This window comes from Chanodichthys erythropterus, chromosome 20 (genome assembly GCF_024489055.1).
Source record: "Chanodichthys erythropterus isolate Z2021 chromosome 20, ASM2448905v1, whole genome shotgun sequence".
Classification (NCBI taxonomy): Eukaryota; Metazoa; Chordata; class Actinopteri; order Cypriniformes; family Xenocyprididae; genus Chanodichthys; species Chanodichthys erythropterus.
This window is the reverse complement of record NC_090240.1, coordinates 31,764,398-31,785,916: the sequence shown is the minus strand read 5'-3', so window position 1 is coordinate 31,785,916 and position 21,519 is coordinate 31,764,398. Positions and strand designations below refer to the sequence as shown.

Sequence of the window (21,519 nt, the reverse complement as noted above, 5' to 3'; positions counted from 1 at the left end):
GTATATGTTAAGTGCCTCTACACCCACACACTGTGCAGCTGATTATGGGTATTTAAATTACAGTGTTAAAAGCCAGCTTAACTCTAAGCCCAAGCAGCATTAAGATTAATATGCATCAGAAATAGACGTCTTTGTTCTTGCACTTGAGGACTGTAGTGAAGGACTAACCCGCATCGCCGGTGCTGCCCAGAGAAGGGCTGTCTGTTGAAGACCTGGAGCCGTCTTCCACCACAGGGCCCTGTGCAGAGGGGCCATGGTGGGTCTGATCTGCCTTCGACTCCCCCTGGAGACCCTCTTGTTGCTGCACTGAAGGTTTGTGAGCAGGTATGGGACGTCCTCTTGAGGACGTGGCACACAGGCTGGCCAACTGTGGCTTTTGGAGAAATGAGCAACAGTTCATTAGTCCTTTTGTTCACTCTGTGCTCATCTTGCCAAGGCCACTGTACTTTAATGGAACTAAAATATCCAAAACTATTATAACTGCTTAACTGAACATTTAACCCTTTAAGAGCACTCATATGTCTCTTGAAGAGTGCTTTCCCTTTAAGAGTGCATGTAATGCTAGCAGAGCTGTGTGCATGTGTGCACGAATGTTAATTTGGTAACACTTTACTTAAAGCCTTTATGTATAATGCATTATATTTTTTCATAAATAATTGTAACTAAAGTTAAAATGTATTTTAATATTAACAGATTCCATGTTGCATCTGAAATTTGTCGTGTTTTAATGCATTATACTTCCTAAAGTTGAGTTCAATGAATAGATAAGTATTAAACTGTATTATAACTGTGGTTACAATTTTTCAGGAGGAGACCATACAATTTTAAGGTGCATTACAAGGCATAATTAATGCATTAAAAATATTTTTGTAATACATTATATATGAAGGCTTTAAGTAAAGTGTTACCATAAATTTCTTGGGAAAAGTACAACAATCTTTATTAATGTTACTTTGTAAATGCGCAGACATGCACAAACAGAATATACATTTATAAAAACAAACATTTACCAGTCATCAAAATCTAATTATAAATATAGGTATATTAAATAATAATTCAATAATAAAATAGGCATATTAAATAATATTTAAAATTACAAATAATGATTTAAATCATTTTTAAATGTACATAAACAATCTTTATTTAAATATGGTAATATTTAAATAATTTAAATATTTAAATGTTACCTAAATAAAGATTGTTGAAAAATATTAAAATAATAATTTAATAATAATAACAAGTAAATAAATATTATTTAAATGTTAAATAATCCTATTTTAACTTGGAAAAAAAACAACTTTAAAATATTTAATATAAAAAAAAATAAATATTAAATATTTTAAAGTTGTTTTTTCAAGTTAAAATAGAATTATTTAATATTTAAATATTGTTAAAATGTTAACATATCAAAATAATTTAATAATAACAAGTACATAAATATTATTTAAATATGTTAACATTTTAATAATAATATTTAAATATTAAATAATTATATTTTCACTTGAAAAAAAAAACAACTTTAAAATATTTAATTTTTTAAAATATTTAAAAATAAATATTAAATTAATAACAATAAATATACAAATAAATATTTGTATTATTATTTTTTTACTTAGCATTATGACAGCTATGTACTGCGTTCAGGTCCAGAGGTCAATCAGAACAGTTGTTTGTTTGAACTTATGGAAAATATCACAATGCCAAAGTAGTGGCGCTAATGCTAACAAGTCCAACTGTGTCCCTATGCTCCCGTTGAGCATGCAGTTGCCCCTGGTAATTTCCAGCATGAAGGCAGCACATAGCAAAAGGACATCTAATTTATTCAACCTTGTCTAGAAGGAGTTTATGAACACAATGATTCTTTGAGATGCCGTAGCCATGCCACCCCCTGTAGCCGTGGCTCTCTGTTCACCTGGGTCTAACGGCAATTTGGATCATGAAAAATTGATGCCGGCTGAAGAGCTAATAAGGACCATTAAAGTCATTATTGCATCCATTAAAGGGAATTCAGGGACTCTTGTTATTGCTGTAGCTAATCTATAATATTTCTTATTCCCTTTTTGATAAAATGTCCATGGCCAATTGCTTACAGTGCAAAGTGTTGCCTGGAATATTGATATCTTCTCCCCATTCAGAGAGTGTGACACTGGAAATTTTATCATGGCCATCAAGGGTTTTGTCACAGTTGTCAGAACTAATTGTACCCCGGACGACAGACGTAAGTGGATGGTCGTTCAATATGTCTCTTTGCAGGGTGTCGGCAATGCGGGAGTATCACTGAACTCACTGAATACGAAACACAATGTCATGAAATAAAAGCAGTAAATACAGGATGTATCATTATTTTGTCATGTTGAGGAATGAGTAATTGCTAACATTAAAATTGCTTATTAAACAATAAATATTTTTTATACTATTTATTTAAATAACTGTAGTACTGTACAAGAAGATTACAAGCATCTTTAAGTCTGCTAAAAAGGCCTGCTGTGAATCTAAAGGGTTTTCCTTGGCCATTCAGCTCAATTGTCATGCATGAAATGAGTACGGCCATCATTATGAGTCACAAAGGATGCACACCTCTCTGTTGTGGTCTTGATTACATACTAATTTGTCTCTAGGTCAGGGATATTTTTGGCCTCATTATTTCAGCCCTGTTCAAACACTGGCACTTCTTTTGTGACGGGCGACAACCTTTTTTTCTCCCACTGCACTCCAAAGGTGCATTTATATTTCAGTGTGCGGGCGCACATCACAAAAGTGTCCACCTGAAACTCATTTTTTAGAAAACATTCTTCCATTGCTTAAATGTCCAGGGAACTGTAATTCATCTTCCACTGGCCAAATTGTATTTGTGTGGATGTGGCGGTAAGAAGATTGAATTATGAATTACATTCTCATCACTGAGCTCAGAAATGAGTTCAAATAACCCTTCAGAATGAACAGATGAATCCATGGAGCTCTTCTTATATCATAGCAGATGCTTCGGCTACAGCAGATGGCATGGCAATGGCTGCCTACAGATATTTCTTCTGAAGAAAACAACTACTTCCTAAATAGATGCCGTCTGCTTTGTGTCAAAACACACATGCACAAAGGAGATAACAGATGTTTTCTGATCATTTCCAAGTATAATGTTTATTGCATACTCAGGATGTGTTTTATAAGCAGTGTTGCAAGTAATGTAATCAGATTACTTTTCAAGTAACTAGTAAAGTAAGGCATTACTTTTATATTTGTAACAAAATGACTTTAGATAAACATCACATTTGCCAAAAATAGAACTTTTTTGTTGTTATTATTAAAAAACAAACACGCAAGCCCAGCGCAGGTAATACAAAAGTAACAATGCATTACTTTCCATAAAAAGTAACTAAGTAACACAATTGGTTACTTTTTTTAGGGAGTAACATAATATTGTAACGCATTACTTTTAAATGTAACTTTCTCCAACACTGATTATATGATATTGAAAAGTATGATTTAAGTGAATCAGTTCATCCTAAAGGTTTTCTTTGTCATATGTAATGTTGGAAAGTCTCATTCATTCTAGTGAATCAGTTCATCCTACATATCCTCGCTCCAAAATGTGGAACTGGAAAGTCAGAATGATTTTAGTGAATCAGTTTGTCGTAATCGGTAGGATTGGGAATTGAAAATCGATTCCAATTCTGGAATTGGACACTTAAGGTCATGAATCAAATACTTTGTAAAATTAAAATTTTGATTCTGCTTATCAATTTTTATGTGCACATTTTAATGTGATTTTTAAACCATTTTCAAACACAATGGCAATCGCATTGTTTTCTTTGCGCTTAAATAGACAAACACACACAACATTATGTCAAAATATCTTTGTAAACGCAGCTGGTTTTGCCTTAAGTGAACATAAACAGTTGAGAAAGAAAACGCATGTGTAAGAGTATATTGGATCCCGCATAAGGTCTTAAAGTGACAGCAGACTAATAAACCTGCTGCTGTCTGTCATTAACATTAATCAAAGAACAAACGAAAAAGAATGAATAACTTTTGTAACTTTAATAAAAATTAAGCTATATTTTATTTATAAAAAGAATAAAGAACACTATTGCAGTGTTATTTTTCATTTGATTACAATATCTGTACCTGAACTTTGTTTAGTTGTATTTATTTGTGCTATTGCTATTTTTTTATTTTTTCTTATTTTATCACTGTTTACTTGTGATTAAAGGTGCTATTGAACGTTTTTTTTACAAGATGTAATATAAGTCTAAGGTGTCCCCTGAATGTGTCTGTGAAGTTTCAGCTCAAAATACCCCATAGATTTTTTTTTATAAAACTGCCTTGTCATTTTGTCATTTTGGGGCATCATTAAATATGAGGAGATTTACGCTGCGGCCCCTTTAAATGCTCACGCTCCCGCCCACGGAGCTCGCGCTTGCCTTAAACAGTGCATAAAAAAAGTTCACACAGCTAATATAACCCTCAAAATTGATCTTTACAAGATGTTCGTCATGCATACTGCATGTATGTGTCGGATTATGTGAGTATAGTATTTATTTGGATGTTTACATTTGATTCTGAATGAGTTTGAGGCTGTGCTCCGTGGCTAACGGCTAATGCTACACTGTTGGAGAGATTTATAAACAATGAAGCTGTGTTCATGAATTATACAGACTGCAAGTGTTTAAAAATGTCTAGTCTCCATGAATACAGTAATAAACGATGGTAACTTTAACCACATTTAACAGTACATTAGCAAACATTTAGAAAGACAATTTACAAATATCACTAAAATGTTATCAAAATGTTGTTCTTGCTTGCTTACCTAGTCTGATGATTCAGCTGTGCACAGATCCAGATGTTAATACTGGCTGCCCTTGTCTAATGCCTTTCATAATGTTGGGAACATGGGCTGGCATATGCAAATATTGGGGCGTACATATTAATGATCCCGACTGTTACGTAACAGTCTGTGTTATGTTGAGATTCGCCTGTTCTTCTGAGGTCTTTTAAACAAATGAGATTTATATAAGAAGGAGGAAACAATGGTGTTTGAGACTCACTTTATGTCATTTCCATGTACTGAACTCTTGTTATTCAACTATGCCAATATAAATTAAATTTTTAATTCTAGGACACCTTTAATAATATTTGAAATTTGTATTAGTTAGTCCAGTTGTTTTTGGTGTGGTATTTTTGTTAAAAACATTTAGTTACCTGGTAGTCCATTTTCCACTGAGCTCCATAGTCAGGATGAGTCTGACCAATGAGCTCCTGAACTTTTGCTCGTCTAAGAGGGTTTTTCCCCACCACTGAGCTGGGGTCACTGGGGGTGTAGGCCTTCTTCACTGGGTTGTAATCTACGATCTGATTGGTGCTATAAGCACGTCTTCTCGGAGAGGTGCTTGTGTCAGTTCCTGTAAAAAAAAAAAAATAATTTAGCACATTTTCTCTTTCATTTCCACTTTTATATAGTAGTTTGCTGACTTCATGAAGAAATCTCTTTCATCAGGAGATTTTAAGGAATAGTTCACCCAAAAATGATATTTCTGTAACCCTCAAGTCATAAGGACTACTTGTATGAAACATGTTTACTCCATGCTGTACTTTACCCGTAATGTCTTGCTCTGTGGCAATAGGGCTGCTCTCAGACATGGTCTCCTGGCAACTGTCAAACAGCGAGCCGACTTGATTGTCCCTGTGCGGTCCCTGACCGTCACAGTAAAACTTCCCAGCATCCTCCTCTTGAGAGTGATAGAACACGGAACTGGCAGACTCATTGGAACGCATCATGCTGTATCGTCTCCGTTTGTCCTGTTACAAAACAGGAAAGATGTTTTAGCAGGTGGGAGCTTTTGGTTTCGGACTAAGGTCTATATTTGCACTAACAAACATCATATGCTAAAGCTATAATAATTGTATATAAAATACTTCTATTCAAATATCTATATTAACAAAACTGTTGTTGTTGTTGTTTTTTGTATATTTGATATTATATCAACACTTAGATAATATTACTATTTTAAAATATACAATTAAATAATAATGTTTGTGTATATTCAATATTATATCAAAATACAGTATATTTTAAAATAACAATATTATCAAAATAATAATGAAAATATTATTTTATTTATTATTATTAATTATTTTAATTATTATTAAGTATTATTAATAGTAGTATAAATATTTAGTATAATAATTACAGATTAATCGTTACAGGGTTTTTATTGTATATATAATATTATAATATTCCAAAATTTAGCATATTTTAAAATAATAATATTATCTCTCTAAATGAATTTATTTTCTCTAAATAATAATAATAATCTGTTTTGTGTATATTTGATATGTCAAAATACAGTATATTTTAAAATAATAACAATATTATAAAAACAAAAGAAATAATAATACTAATTATTATTACTATTAATAGTAGTATAAAATATAGTATAATAATTATAGATTAAACGTTGCTTTGTTTTTAGTGTATATTACATATTATAAATAATATATAAAAAAAATGTATATTTTAAAATAATATTATCTAAATAATAATTATCTGTTGTAATTATTTGTGTATATTCAATATTATATCAAAATTCTGAATATTTTAAAATAATAGCAATATTATTAAATATTTAAAATAATAATAATTATTACTATTAGTAGTAGTAGTATAAAAATATAGTATAATAATTACAGATTAACTGTTGCTGTGTTTTTAGTGTATATTTGTTATTATAATATATCAAAATAGAGTATAGTTTCAAAAAATAACATTATCTATCTAAATAATAATAAGAAATATTATTGTGTGGATTGTGTATATTTTGTGCTTATTATGATTATTATTATTATTGATCAAAATACAGTATATTTTTAAATAATATCTAAATAATAATATAAAAATATAGTATAATAATTACGGGCATATGGACAGATGGATGGATGACTTACTGATTTGGGGTTGGAGTGATATCGGGAGGTATCACAGACCACACTGTATCCAATCAGCCGGTCACCCGGGAACAGACAGGTCGCCCCCAATGGAGAGAGCAGGATCTCCTTCGTCTCTGGATACAGCCACTCAATGGAGATGTCAGTCAGTACTGATGTCATGGACTTCTTCAGCGCCTTAATCATCTGCCATTGACACAAATAACGGCCAGGTCAAATACTACCTAGTGAACTTAAACAAGGGAGAACAGTCTATGAACTTACTCTATATAAATAAAACAGGAAAACATATAGATGCTAGTCTTAAACATCAGGGAGAGAAGAATAAATGTGCTGTCAGCTTTGATTATTATCCTAATTTATGTTTGACTAAACCAAACAAACTGTTAATTACTAATACATTTGGACACTCCACAATTTACGTGGCTGCTGTAATTGCTTTGCGGTGACATTCAAAATAACAGGCTGTTGCGGTGGAAGATAAACATGTCAGAGGAAATGAGGACCTTGGGCTGCAGTCGTTCCCCTTCTGCCAAGAACTCGGCTGTGCCTCTGGAAACGGTGGACAGTCCTAAAATCAGCCTCCTGCACACAGCCGGGCCTATACCGAACGTGTAACACCTGCCATGATGAAAACACACACACAGAGACAGCACAGGTGCGGTAAGTCTATGAAAACATCAGAAGAGCATCACATAAAGAGGAAACTGCATCTCAACTTGGTGAACCTCTGCCAGACAAAATACATTTACTTCTCTGAACTTTATTACTTTATTAATTCTGGGACTAGCAAGCATGCTGTCAGAAAGCCAGGACGCATCTTATTCAAATTGTGTTTTAGAACAGTAAGCACCAAATCTTCTTCAGCAACTCTCTTTCTCAAAACACACGCAGCTGCCTTCTTAGGAAGCATACAAATTGAAACTGCAACTACATATAGCATACAAATAGACACAGAGGCTTACAACTATGCTGATAAAAAAGAAGCCTAAACATTGTCTTACATGATTTAAGTTGGGAGACCAGCCTAAAAATTAGACCAAAACAGACCTGCTAAGACCAACCGATTAAGAGAACTAATTCCAATACAGTGTCATGATAGCATGTTGCTAAGTTAACAACACAATATTCAAATGAGTATAAAATGCATAACTAAAAATAAAATACTGTATATACCAGTATTGGGTACAAGAGTCATAAAATTGGTAACACTTTACAATAAGGTTGTTAACATTAATGTATTAACTAACATGAACAAACCATGAGCAATATGTTTGTTATTGTATTTGTTAATGTTATTTGTTCATAGTGTGTTGCTAGTTCACAGTGAATCAACTAATGTTAACAAAAACAACTCTTGATTTTAATAATGTATTAGTAAACGCTGAAATTAACATTAATAAAGATTAATAAATGCTGTAGAAGTGCAGTTCATTATTAGTTCATGCCATCTAATGCAGTTAACTATGTTAATTAATGAATCTTATTGTAAAGTGTTAAAGGTGCAATCAAACGTTTTTTTACAAGATGTAATATAAGTCTAAGGTGTCCCCTGAATGTGTCTGTGAAGTTTCAGCTCAAAATACCCCATAGATTTTTATTAATACATTTTTTTAACTGCCTATTTTGGGGCATCATTAGAAATGCGCCGATTCATGCTGCTGCCCCTTTAATTGCTTGCGCTCTCCGCCCCCTCCAGAGCTCTCGACTCTATAAACAAAGTTCACACAGCTAATATAACCCTCAAAATGGATCTTTACAAAGTGTTCGTCATGCATGCTGCATGCATACATCGGATTATGTGAGTATTGTATTTATTTGGATGTTTACATTTGATTCTGAATGCGTTTGATAGTGCTCCGTGGCTAACGGCTAATGCTACACTGTTGGAGAGCTTTATAAACAATGAAGTTGTGTTTATGAATTATACAGACTGCAAGTGTTTAAAAAATGAATACAGTAAGTCTCCGTGAATACAGTAAGAAACGATGGTAACTTTAACCACATTTAACAGTACATTAGCAACATGCTAACGAAACATTTAGAAAGACAATTTACAAATATCACTAAAATATCATGTTGTCATGGATCATGTCAGTTATTATTGCTCCATCTGCTATTTTTCGCTATTGTTCTTGCTTGCTTACGTAGTCTGATGATTCAGCTGTGCAGATCCAGACGTTAATACTGGCTGCCCTTGTGTAATGCCTTGAACATGAGCTGGCATATGCAAATATTGGGGTCATATATATTAATGATCTGGACTGTTACGTGACAGTCGGTGTTATGTTGAGATTCGCCTGTTCTTCGGAGGTCTTTTAAACAAATGAGATTTATATAAGAAGGAGGAAACAATGGCGTTTGAGACTCACTGTAAGTCATTTACATGTACTGAATTCAATTTTTTATTTTAGGGCACCTTTAACATAAAATGTAATATATATATATACACACAGACTACAAATTGTTACACTTTCTAAAGTATGTGAAGTACAACTGAAGCCACATGCTGAATTTGCTCTTTTTGGTGCTCCAGGTGCTGAATCAAGTCTGACTCAAAGACAACTAAACATTCTTGCCTTTACATCCTTATTGGCTCACAGACGGGTTCTATTACATTAGAAATCTGCAAACCCACCTAAAGCATCACAATGGCTTCAGGATTTGATGTTATACCTACACTTGGAAAAGATTAAATATATTATAATTATAGATTCTCATAAATTCTCTTACATCTGGCAACACATTATTATATTTCTTAGCCATAAATGTACTTCCCAGGGAGTGATGGGATTTAAATTGATACTGTAACTTTTTCTTTTTCACACACCTCTCTATATGGTGGTTTTGTGGTGTTTGATGCTTGGTACCTTTACATATGTAAATATGCATGGTTTATGTTGCTTATTGTTATACCTTTAATTTTGGTATCCATCTATCTATCATTATTTTTTCTTTTTAATATATATTAACATTGTCATTTAACTATTGCATTTTATTATTTATTATAATTTTGCTGTATCACTATCACTATTATTATTATTATTTATATATTTAGTTTGCACTATTATTGTTTAATTATCATCTAAGGCAGGTTGTTCGGTATGGAAGAGGATTAGGGCCAAGCAATAATAAAAAAAATAAAACCATCTCGAGATTAAAGTTGTTAAATTTCGAGAAAAAAAGTCGAGATAAAATGTTGAGAATAAAGTCATTAAAAATTACGAGAAAAAAGTCGTTAAATTATGAGAACAAATTCGTAATTTGACGACTTTTTTTCTCATAATTTAATGACTTTATTCTCAACATTTTATCTTTACCTTTTTCTCGAATTTTTTTGTGCCGAGTTTTTTCTCGTAATTTAACGAGTTTATTCTCAACATTTTATCTCGACTTTTTTCTTGAAATTTAATGAGTTTTTTCTCGTAATTTAATGAGTTTATTCTCAACATTTTATTTAGATTTTTTTCTCGAAATTTAACGATTTTTTTCTCGAAATTTAACAACTTTAATCTCGAGATGGTTTTATTTTTTTATTATTGCTTGGCCCTAATCCTCTTCCGTAGTTCGGGGGTGGTTGGGGAGGGATTGAAAATGTAAAAAATACAATCTCTGTATTTATATAATGAATATACATAAATAAAATACATAAATATAAATAAATACTCCCATCATGTTTTTTTGTTTTTTTTTTATTAGTGATCTTGTCCCAATGATTTCTGGGATTACCTTACAATTTGACCAAATGCTTCTAGCTAAGCAAACTCAATATTACATGTCATTGTGTTCTGAAATGTACATAATGTAATGTCATTGTTACTAATTTGAGGCATGAAAATATGCTGTGTTCTTCCACAGTGCTGTCTAGGTATCCAGCTCACAGTCTGTAAAACACACCAGATCTAATGCACAGTATCTGAAAGCAAACAGTAGTAACTGAAGATGAGTAACCTTCAGCATAAGCAACAACATCTGTGGCTCACTGCATGTGAGATACGAGATGCACCGTTTGCTCAGTGCACTAACAGGGAACACATCTGTTCATTTACTAAAGTGTGTGGACTGGCGATCTCTGTGTCTGAGAAACATTCTTCCCTAACAAGCAAAGAAAGCCGAGTCATGTCTCCACAGCAGAGAAATGGAGTGCAGTTGTGATTATTCTCAATCGTCTGTGGAGGGCAAGTGCTGTTTAAGGCAGTAAATCACACTGCAGTGTCATTTCCCAGCCATCGTCTTTGTGTCTGACCTCAGCTTGTGTCTATTGTACTGCAGTAACGGCTGTTAAAACCTACGGTTTCTTCCATTCTTTTGAAAGAAAGCTATTTTTGCATCTGCTCTTGGAGGACGAGGAAGAAAAGAAGCGCTCAGGTGAACATCTCGGCATGTGACAAATTGACTGGAGGTGGGAGATGGAAGCAAAGCCTGTGAATACCAGCAGTGTTATGGCTAGTGCGGATCTAAAAGGATTAGACAGAGAGACATCAATTTACTGTCACTAGTGTCTGTGCTGAACTGATTTTGATCTTATTACCTGAATAATTCTGCAGCTCTGTATCCTTGAACCTTTGATATTAAAGGATTAGTTCACCCAAAAATGAAAAATTTGAATCATCAGTCATTTAATCAGCAAATCATTCCAAACGCATATGGCTTACATCTGAGGGAAATAAAATAGGATATTTTGAACTAAAGACTGTCCGAGTTGCTCTTTTCCATATAAATTAAAAAAAATATTGTGACCAGGGGCTGGTTAGCACAAAAAAGACACCATATGATGTCTGTATGCACTATATTTCAAGTAATGATACTGTATGCTATTTAATATGATCTATTCAACATTTTCAAGAGCTAGTTCACCCAAAATTATTCGAATTTATTTTTTCTGCTGAACACAAAAGAAGATATTCTGAAGAATATTGGAAACCAAACAGTTGATGGACCCCATTGACTTCCATAGTACTTTTTCGCATAATATTTAAGTCAATGGGGTCCAAAAATGTTTTGGTTACACATATTCTTCAAAATATCTTCTTTTGTGTTCAGCAGAAGAAAGAAATTCTACAGGTTTGGAACAACTTGAGGATGAGTAAATGATGACAGGATTTTCATTTTTGGGTGAATTTCTTTCTTTAAATGCATTTCTTTCTTTAAATGAATTTCTTTCTTTAAATGCCTTAAATGCAATGTAACTTGCTTTAGATAAAAGTGCCAAATGCATAAAAATAAATGTGCAAACACTGACCTGGTGAACCTGGCATGGCTGCGGAGCAACTCAATAACCTTCCCCGTGTTACTGACGGCTCCGTCGGTCAGGAGGAAGAGCAGGCGAGGATGGCCTTTCTGCATGGGCTGCCGTAGGATCCAGTTGAGAGGAGCCAGTATGTTTGTGCCGCCCATGTCAGCCCGGATCTTCTTCACGTGTTCGTAAGCCAACGTCAAGCTCTCCTGTGAAATAAATGAGGTTTGTTAAATTGGGTACTTCATTGCTGGCAAAATGGGCTTTCAATAAAAATTGGATGCCTGTGTGGTAGAAAGGCAATTTTCTGCTACATGATTAGAGAAAACACTTTTGCCAACACCCATAATGCACTGGGCATGTTGTCATCCAAGGCCACTCCCAGTCTGCTCCTATCGGATAGGCTTGACCAGAGTCAATTACCACCTTAATTGAGTAGGACATACTTTGTAGCAAACTTTTAGTTACAATGGTGTCAACTTGTCTTGTTACTTTGAAAGAAGAGGAAGCCTTCTGCCCTACAGTGGCATATTTCACCATTATCCACAGTAAATATTAGATTTATGCTTAAAGGTGCCATCGAACGTTTTTTTACAAGATGTAATATAAGTCTAAGGTGTCCCCTGAATATGTCTGTGAAGTTTCAGCTCAAAATACCCCATAGATTTTTTTTTTTTATTAATTTTTTTAACTGCCTATTTTGGGGCATCATTAAATATGAGCCAATTTATGCTGTGCTGCCCCTATAAATCTCGTGCTCTCCGCCCACGGAGCTTGCGCTTGCCTTAAACAGTGCCTAAACAAAGTTTACACAGCTAATATTATCGGATTATGTGAGTATTGTATACTGTTATATTGTTTACATTTGATTCTGAATGAGTTTGAGGCTGTGCTCCGTGGCTAAAGCTAATGCTACACTGTTGTAGAGATTTATAAAAAATGAAGTTGTGTTTATGAATTATACAGACTGCAAGTGTTTAAAAATGAAAATAGCGACGGCTCTTGTCTCCGTGAATACAGTAAGAAACGATGGTAACTTTAACCACATTTAACAGTACATTAGCAACATGCTAACGAAACATTTAGTAAGACAATTTACAAATATCACTAAAAATATCATGATATCATGGATCATGTCAGTTATTATTGCTCCATCTGCCATTTTTCGCTGTTGTTCTTGCTTGTTTACCTAGTCTGATGATTCAGCTGTGCACAGATCCAGACGTTAATACTGGCTGCCCTTGTCTAATGCCTTTCATAATGCATAGACAGTAAAAGAAATGGACACAGCGACCCCATTGGAACTCAATTGAGTCAAGTGAAGCCCATTTTTAGCGATGTTTAGTACTTCCGTTTCTGACGCGCAGACTCAAACTAAGCTTGATGACGTCAGTAACCTGTCTGACAGATGTAAATCTTCTAGTAGCTGTGCGTGCAAACTGCCATCGTTAATCTTGCAGAGACGGCGAGCTTGAGCGGGGAGTTCTTTGGCGTGAGTGAGCAGGAGTAAGTATTCTGATTAATTATTTTGTATAGTATTTTAAAATGTAACGCCAGTACGCCATATTAAGTTAATGCATACTATTGCCTTCGAGCTTCTCCTCCTGTCTGTACGGTAATTTCTCTACTGTGCGCCAGAGAGTCGAGTGGTTATGACGCAATCGTTAGCTTATTTTTACAAAAACTGTTTCTACGGGGCCATAATGTAACATAGAAGGTAATGGAGCCCTTTATACATTGTCGTGTATCTTTGGAAATAAATAATGGACAAATGGAGTCTTTAAACGCCTCAGATGTAAAGTTATTCACTGTCAAAGTGACGCCAAAATGAATGGGAGTCAATGGGATGCTAACGCAAGTGAAGTTCTGCTACAAGATGGCGGCACCCGGTCAACTTCAACTTCCGGTCGACTTCCTTGGGCACTGTCATAATGTTGGGAACATGGGCTGGCATATGCAAATATTGGGGCGTACACCCCGACTGTTACGTAACAGTCAGTGTTATGTTGAGATTCGCCTGTTCTTTCGAGGTCTTTTAAATAAATGAGATTTATATAAGGAGGAGGAAACAATGGAGTTTGAGACTCACTGTATGTCATTTCCATGTACTGAACTCTTGTTATTTAACTATGCCAAGATGAATAAAATTTTTCATTCGAGGGCACCTTTAAAAGAACAAAAAACATCTATTTACCACAGAGACTACTGAATAAGCAGTGTTTTTATGCATTATGAAATCAGTAATAAACTTGAATAGAAATTCATTATATAAACCCAGACCTTTGCCACTGGATCTCAGCAGAAAAACACAAACATCGGCCATCTTGAGAATTTCAGTGTAACTGCAGATCTAATGAGGGCAGTCATTGAGGACGCTGACTGCGGGTCCCTGCGGGTGACCTACCTCATCGTAGCTCTGACTAGTGGCAAACAGCGTTTTGAACTTGGATCCGAAGCCCACTATGTTGAACAAGCATGCTGGGAAAAGACTTTTCAGAATCACGACCATTGCATCCTGTGAAAGCACACAAAATGGGAGGTCAGGTGGGAGATAAGCAGGTTAGATAATGGAGATCAGATAATAGAGGAGGAAAATCAGATGGGAATGAAAAGGACTTTTCTCACACCTGCTATTAGAAGGTAAACCAATATACATATTGGTTTATATATATATATATATATTTTTTTTTTTAATAAGGTGTGCGCATATATATATATATATATATATATATATATATATATATATATATAGATCAGTTATATATATATAATAGATATATTATTCTCAACATATATATATATATATATATATATATATATATATATAGTCATTAAATTACGAGAACAAATTCGTTAAATTGTGAGAAAAATGTCGTTAAATTATGAGGAAAAAAGTCGAGATAAAATGTTGAGAATAAACTCATTAAATTATGAGAAAAAAGTTGTTAAATTATGAGAAAAAAGTCGTTAAATTACGAGAACAAATTTGTTAAATTATGAGAAAAATGTCGTTAAATTTCGAGAAAAAAGTAGAGATAAAATGTTGAGAATAAACTCATTAAATTATGAGAAAAAAGTTGTTAAATTACGAAAACACATTTGTTAAATTATGAATTTGTTCTCATAATTTAACGACTTTTTTCTCGTAATTTAATGACTTTATTCTCATAATTCAATGAGTTTATTCTCAACATTTTATCTCTACTTTTTTTCTCGTAATTTAACGAGTTTTTTCTTGTAATTTAATGAGTTTATTCTCAACGTTTTATTTGGACGTTTTTCTCGAAATTTAACAAGTTTTTTCTCGTAATTTAATGAGTTTATTCTCAACATTTTATTTGGACTTTTTTCTCGAAATTTAACAAGTTTTTTCTCGTAATTTAATGAGTTTAATCTCAACATTTTATTTTGACATTTTTCTCAAAATTTTAAGAGTTTTTTCTCAAAATTTAACAACTTTAATCTCGAGATGGTTTTATTTTTTTATTATTGCTTGGCCCTAATCCTCTTATATATATATATATATATATATATATATATATATATATATATATAAAGTTTTTCCATTACTTTAACTCAGCAAAATTATAAAATATAAAATAATTTAACCAATTTCAACTTTATTTTTTAAGTTAGGCAAGATTTAAAAAAAAAAATGATTTGAAGTGACTTGTACAGCCAATTTGATTCTACTTAAAAATAAAATTAAGACAGCAACTGAACTTAAGCTTTGATGTTGAATTTATGTTGAACTTAAGCTTTTATGTTTTATAGTGATATATATTTATGTATAAAATATCAGGTTCACACTGACTTTACATTTTCAATACATTTGACCTACTCATAGTGCTTTAATAATAATATAATTAACATAGATTCTAGTTATTTAACATATGCTTATTATGTGAAGCAACTTACAATAAACTAATTGCAGGGTTAAGTGCTCGATGGTAGGACCGTAACCGTCATAGCCACTGAGGGTTACCACAAATGTTTAGTCTAATGGTCGATCGCTAATGGCTTTTCAACTCAGTCACCATTGCTTGGATTGAACCAAAAATCTTTGTTATCCAGACCTGAAGCCATTAGATGGATGTGCTGTTTAATGAACACAACAATTATACCTGTCAGCCATCCATTGTGTCTCATCTAAAGTACAGATATAATTTACAATGCTGCTTTTTGACGAAATTGACACAAGTACAGCAGTGAGTAATGAGAATGAGGTTATAATTAAGTTTGTAAATATGAATGTGATTATTACAGAAGAGTTCTAGCATTTTTGCAGTTTTTACAATAATGAGGTCTTTCACTGTTTCATTGAATGAATTAAAAAAATTAATCACCAAGTTTATTTTAATTTGCATAATAAAACAAGTCCACTTTCTCAAATCACTTACACATTCAAACAAAACTTGACACACAATCAAGAAAAGATGGTTGGTTCTTTAAGGGATACTTCACCAGAAAATGAAAATTAAATCATCATTTACTCATGTTGTTCCAAACCTTTATGACTTTCTTGTTTCTGTGGAACACAAAAGGCGAAATTTTGAAGAATTGTATTTTTCCCCCCATGCAATTACAAAAAAAAAATAGTGGCTTTCAAGCTCAAAAGAACCACCAAGCATCAAACACAATTTTAAATCTTCTGAAGTCATACGACAGCTTTGTGTGAGAAGTTATTCAATTAAAATGTTTTCATGAGAGTTGATTAGAGAATTAGCTATGTCTAATGACGAATGACGAATCAGTTCAATTTCAAGGAATCAGTTGATTCAGTTCACAAAACTGGTCTGAATAATTCAATCACGAATCACACTGATTCAATTCTCGAGTTCAACTCACTAAATAATGACCCTTAATTTCAATTTGTTCCTCACACAAAGCTATTGTATGAACTCAGAAGACTTGGAATAAAGTAGATCTTCTTTGTATTAACAACTTTTATGACACATTTATGGTGTTTTTGCATCTTTTTTTGAAGATTGAAAGCCTCAGTCTCCATTTAATGAGAGTTGATGAGAGAATTAGCAATGTCTAATTGGTGAATGATGAATCAGTTCATTTTCAAGGAATCAGTTGATCTAGTTCACAAAACCAGTCTGGATGATTCATTCACAAATTGTACTGATTCATTTCTCCAGTTCAACTCACTAAATATCAGCTTAAATTTCAGTTTGTTCCTCACACAAAGCTATTCAGAAGACTTAGAATATAGCAGATCTTCGTATTAACTACTTTTATGGTGCTTTTGCATCTTTTTTGAACTTTAAAAGCCTCAGTCCCTATTCACTGTCAATTCACAGCAAAGATCAGCAGCACTTATTTAAAAAAATTCTCCTTTTGTGTTACATGGAAGAAATAAAGTCACATGAGGGTGAGCAAATGATGGCAAAATGTTCATTTATGGTTATCTTCCTTTCAGTGTTACTGGACACATCTGCTGCTGTCCTCCTCCACCCCACCACAAGGGATATTTGACATTTCAGACTGAAGCAAGTCTTCTTCAGGGTCAAGGATATTCTAGGATGGATATTACCACTAGAGTGACCTGAGCCTTTACATTAGAGCAGTTTGGTGTCTGTGGTCAGAAGGGGAGCATCCTCAATCAAAACCGCAGTGAGTCATCGCAGCTTCGTGCGTCACGCTGCAGAGCCCCATCAACGGAGGACAGGAGCACACACTCATTCACACATTCACAGCGCACAAAATCTCAATCTCAGCATGGAGACTTATCAAGTTCAATTATCGTAGCTGCTTGAGGTATTCGATGCAACAAGCTGGTTATTTTATTACTTAGCCCCTTCAGCAGGCTGCTCTGAAGGTTATTTTCTTTGGAACTACAGAGCCACATGATGTTTAGTAAAATGTCTATATTTCAATGTAGCAAAAACAGTTAAAACTAAAAAGCCTTTTGGGAAATTGTTCAATAAAGTCCTCATATGGCTTTTTCAATGGTATAGCTACATTTGAACAAATATAATTCTGCTTTGTGTTTATTAAGTGGAAAAGTGTGAGAAACATGGCTTGATTTTTAACATTTGCATCAAACATTTTGAATCTAAGCTGTTTTAGAGTAAATATATACAGTAGATTCAAAGATTAAGGCTCGCTAAGATTTTTTAATGTTGTTGAAAAGAAGTCTCTTCTGCTCACCAAGAAGTACAAGTAATGCTGTGAAAAAATATTACAATTTAAAATAAATGTTTTACATGGTAATATATTTTATAATGTAATTTATTCCTGTGATCAAAGCTGAATTTTCAGCATCATTACTCCACTCTTCATTGTCACATGATCCTTCAGAAATCATTCTAATATGATGATTTGCTGCTCAAGAAACATTTCTGATTATTATCAATGTTAAAATCAGTTGTCTTGCTTAATATATTTGTGGAAACTCTGATACTTTTTTGGGGATTTGTTAATGAATAGGAAGTTAAAAAGAACAGCATTTATTTGAAATAGAAATGTAACATTATAAATGTTTTTACTGTCATTTTTGATCAATTTAATGCAACCTTGCTGAATAAAAGTATTAATTTCTTTCAAAAATCAAAAACCTGACCTAAAAAATACATTATTAATGCAAATGTTAAATATCAAAACATGTTCCACACACTTTTACACTAAATAAACACAAGGCAGAATTATATTTGTTCATATTTATCTACATATGTACCATACAAAAATCCATCTAGGGACTTGGGTGAACATTTTAGAAAGATGATACAAAAGAATCACTGAAGTTTTCAACCGATTCAGTGAAACCAATTGAACTGATTCACATTACTCTACCACCATGTTGCTACTCAGGGAAGTTTAAATCAGGGACTCTTTTAAAGCAAAAAATTTTATGGAAAAAAGTGCATTAAAAAGTGCTGCAATAAATACAATATAGGGGCTTTCACACAGGGTAGTTATAGGTACTAAGTTAAAGGAACTAGCCACCAGGGTGGTCCCCCGAGAACTAAATTTCACCTTTCACATCGGCAGTAGTGATGCAAGCCGGCTGCCAGTGACTTCATTTAAAGGTGCCATCGAACGTTTTTTACAAGATGTAATATAAGTCTAAGGTGTCCCCTGAATGTGTCTGTGAAGTTTCAGCTCAAAATACCCCATGGATTTTGTTTTAATTATTTTTTTAACTGCCTATTTTGGGGCATAATTAGAAATGCGCTGATTTAGGCTGCGGCCCCTTTAATTGCGCATGCTCTCCGCCCCCTCCTGAGCTCTCGACTCTATCATTGCATAAACAAAGTTCACACAGCTAATATAACCCTCAAAATTAATCTTTACAAAGTGTTCGTCATGCAGCATGTCTAATCGCATAAGTATAGTATTTATTTGGATGTTACATTTGATTCTGAATGAGTTTGAGGTTTTGCTCCATGGCTAAAGCTAACATTACACACTGTTTATAAAGAATGAAGTTGTGTTTATGAATCATACAGACTGCAAGTGTTTAAAAATGAAAACGATGGTAACTTTAGTAACTTTAGGCAGTGTTTAAGTAACACAAGTTACCTAATCAGATTACATTTTTTAAGTAATGAGTGAAGCAACGCATTACTTAAATTTTCAACAAAATATCTGAGTAACTTTTTCAAATAAGTGATGCAAGTTACTTTGTTTTCCCATGTATTGACTGACAGCTCTCCTGTCCCTATGTTGAAAGAAATCGGGAGTGAGTGCAGAGGCTTTGTGTGAACATGACGGTTATTGTAGTTCTAGTCTAATGTGAACATGCATTTACTCATCTTACTTGCACAAAAACAGATTCAGAATTCCTCAAAATGAATAAAAACAGTGAAATGCAAACTATTAAGCAAACCTGCAATAGTTAAATGTAAAAACATACATCAATTATGTATTTAATCTTTATTAACCAATGACTTTGCTGTTGAACTTTGATGATCCAATTCAACCATGCTAATAAGCAAAAATGACTTCAGTTAAAAATCACATTTGTATTTCATTTTTTTGTTTTTATTGCTGAAGTAAGAGTGAGTAACTTTCTTCTCCTGTCATTTCAATTTTGGTATAAAAGGGATTTTAACTTTTGTTTTGTTTGTATTTTTGTTATTAAAAAAACAAACCAAAGTAACGCTGAAGTAACATAACTTATTACTTTCCAAAAAAAAAGTAATGCAATTAGTTACTTTTTTAGGGAGTAACACAATATTGTGATGAATTACTTTTAAGTGTAACTTTGCCCAACACAGGGAAGTGAATATATGAAGACTTCAGATGCAAAAGCCTTTAAGTGCTGTCTGAAATTTTCTTCTAAAATAAGATTTTTTATCAAACTTGTATGTTTATGTTCAGTTAATGGTAATGAAAATGACCTAATAATTACCATTAAAGTGGAATTACTGAACCTATCTGAAGTCATATTATGTAAACTGCGTGTTTACACAGCTTTTTAAAAATGGCGGGTGCAGGTGTTTCATATGGCCAGTCAACGTACTATTACATCACTGGTAGTTACTATAGCTCTGGGTTAGACCCTACTCTGAAGTAGGAGCTAATTTAGTCCCCCAAAATATGTGTTACTACAACTAAAATCATTCGTAGTTCCTGTGGTGTGAACAGGTGGGTACTTCCGCCAGTAGTTATAGGATATATATATATTGTAAATATTAAATATATTGCCCAGCCCTACTTGTTACTGTGAATCTAATGCTAAACTTTGCAAATTGTAACAGTAAACATAACTTTATTACTTTGAGAATTTATAAAATCTGTTCACTCCCATAATCTACACAAAACCATCCAATCAGATTGAAACATATGAACACAAGTGGGCGATCCGCCTGAGGCCGAGGCTTATGAAAAAGAGTCTCTACGTTAAATAAGCACTGCTGCGTGTTTATAAATACCCTGTTCCATTAATGGTCATTAACATGACTGAAGCACTTTGGGGTTTTAAACCACTGAATAAATGAGTATGTCTTCAAAAGTTAATGAGCATTGGGAATGAGGGGCACGGTTAGCTTAACGCAGAAACAGAAGCATCCTACCTTAACTCGATTGATGTTGACCCCGCTCATGCTTCCACTGCGGTCAATGAGGAAGATGAATTCCCCCTGGACGCTCCGTAGGTCAGAGGTTGTCGAGCGGAGGTCTGGGCAGAAGTTGAGCATGACCACAGGGTTGTGAAGGATGTCTTTATGAAGCCTCTTCCGAATGATGTCCACCTACACAACACACATCAGCCAGTGACAGAGCCATTACTGAAGGCGATAATGGTTAAAGCTGGTGAATCTCATGAAAACATGTCACTTTACAAAACAGAATTAAAATAAAAAAAAAGAAGTTATTTTTTTTCATAAAGCCCA

General features: G+C 33.5%; 1 protein-coding gene across 1 annotated transcript in view; it reads right to left on the bottom strand.

Annotated features, from left to right (window-relative positions):
• The window catches only part of vwa5b1 (von Willebrand factor A domain containing 5B1), a 46,730-nt gene that overhangs the window by 10,614 nt on the left and 14,597 nt on the right, over window positions 1-21,519 (bottom strand). The window contains exons 7-14 of the mRNA XM_067371852.1: window positions 21,202-21,378; window positions 14,580-14,690; window positions 12,182-12,384; window positions 7,446-7,560; window positions 6,940-7,125; window positions 5,592-5,793; window positions 5,197-5,396; window positions 169-373 (exon numbers count right to left, since the gene is read on the bottom strand). Of these exons, the coding sequence (XP_067227953.1) occupies window positions 169-373; window positions 5,197-5,396; window positions 5,592-5,793; window positions 6,940-7,125; window positions 7,446-7,560; window positions 12,182-12,384; window positions 14,580-14,690; window positions 21,202-21,378 (1,399 nt within the window). The remainder of the gene's footprint in view (window positions 1-168; window positions 374-5,196; window positions 5,397-5,591; window positions 5,794-6,939; window positions 7,126-7,445; window positions 7,561-12,181; window positions 12,385-14,579; window positions 14,691-21,201; window positions 21,379-21,519) is intronic.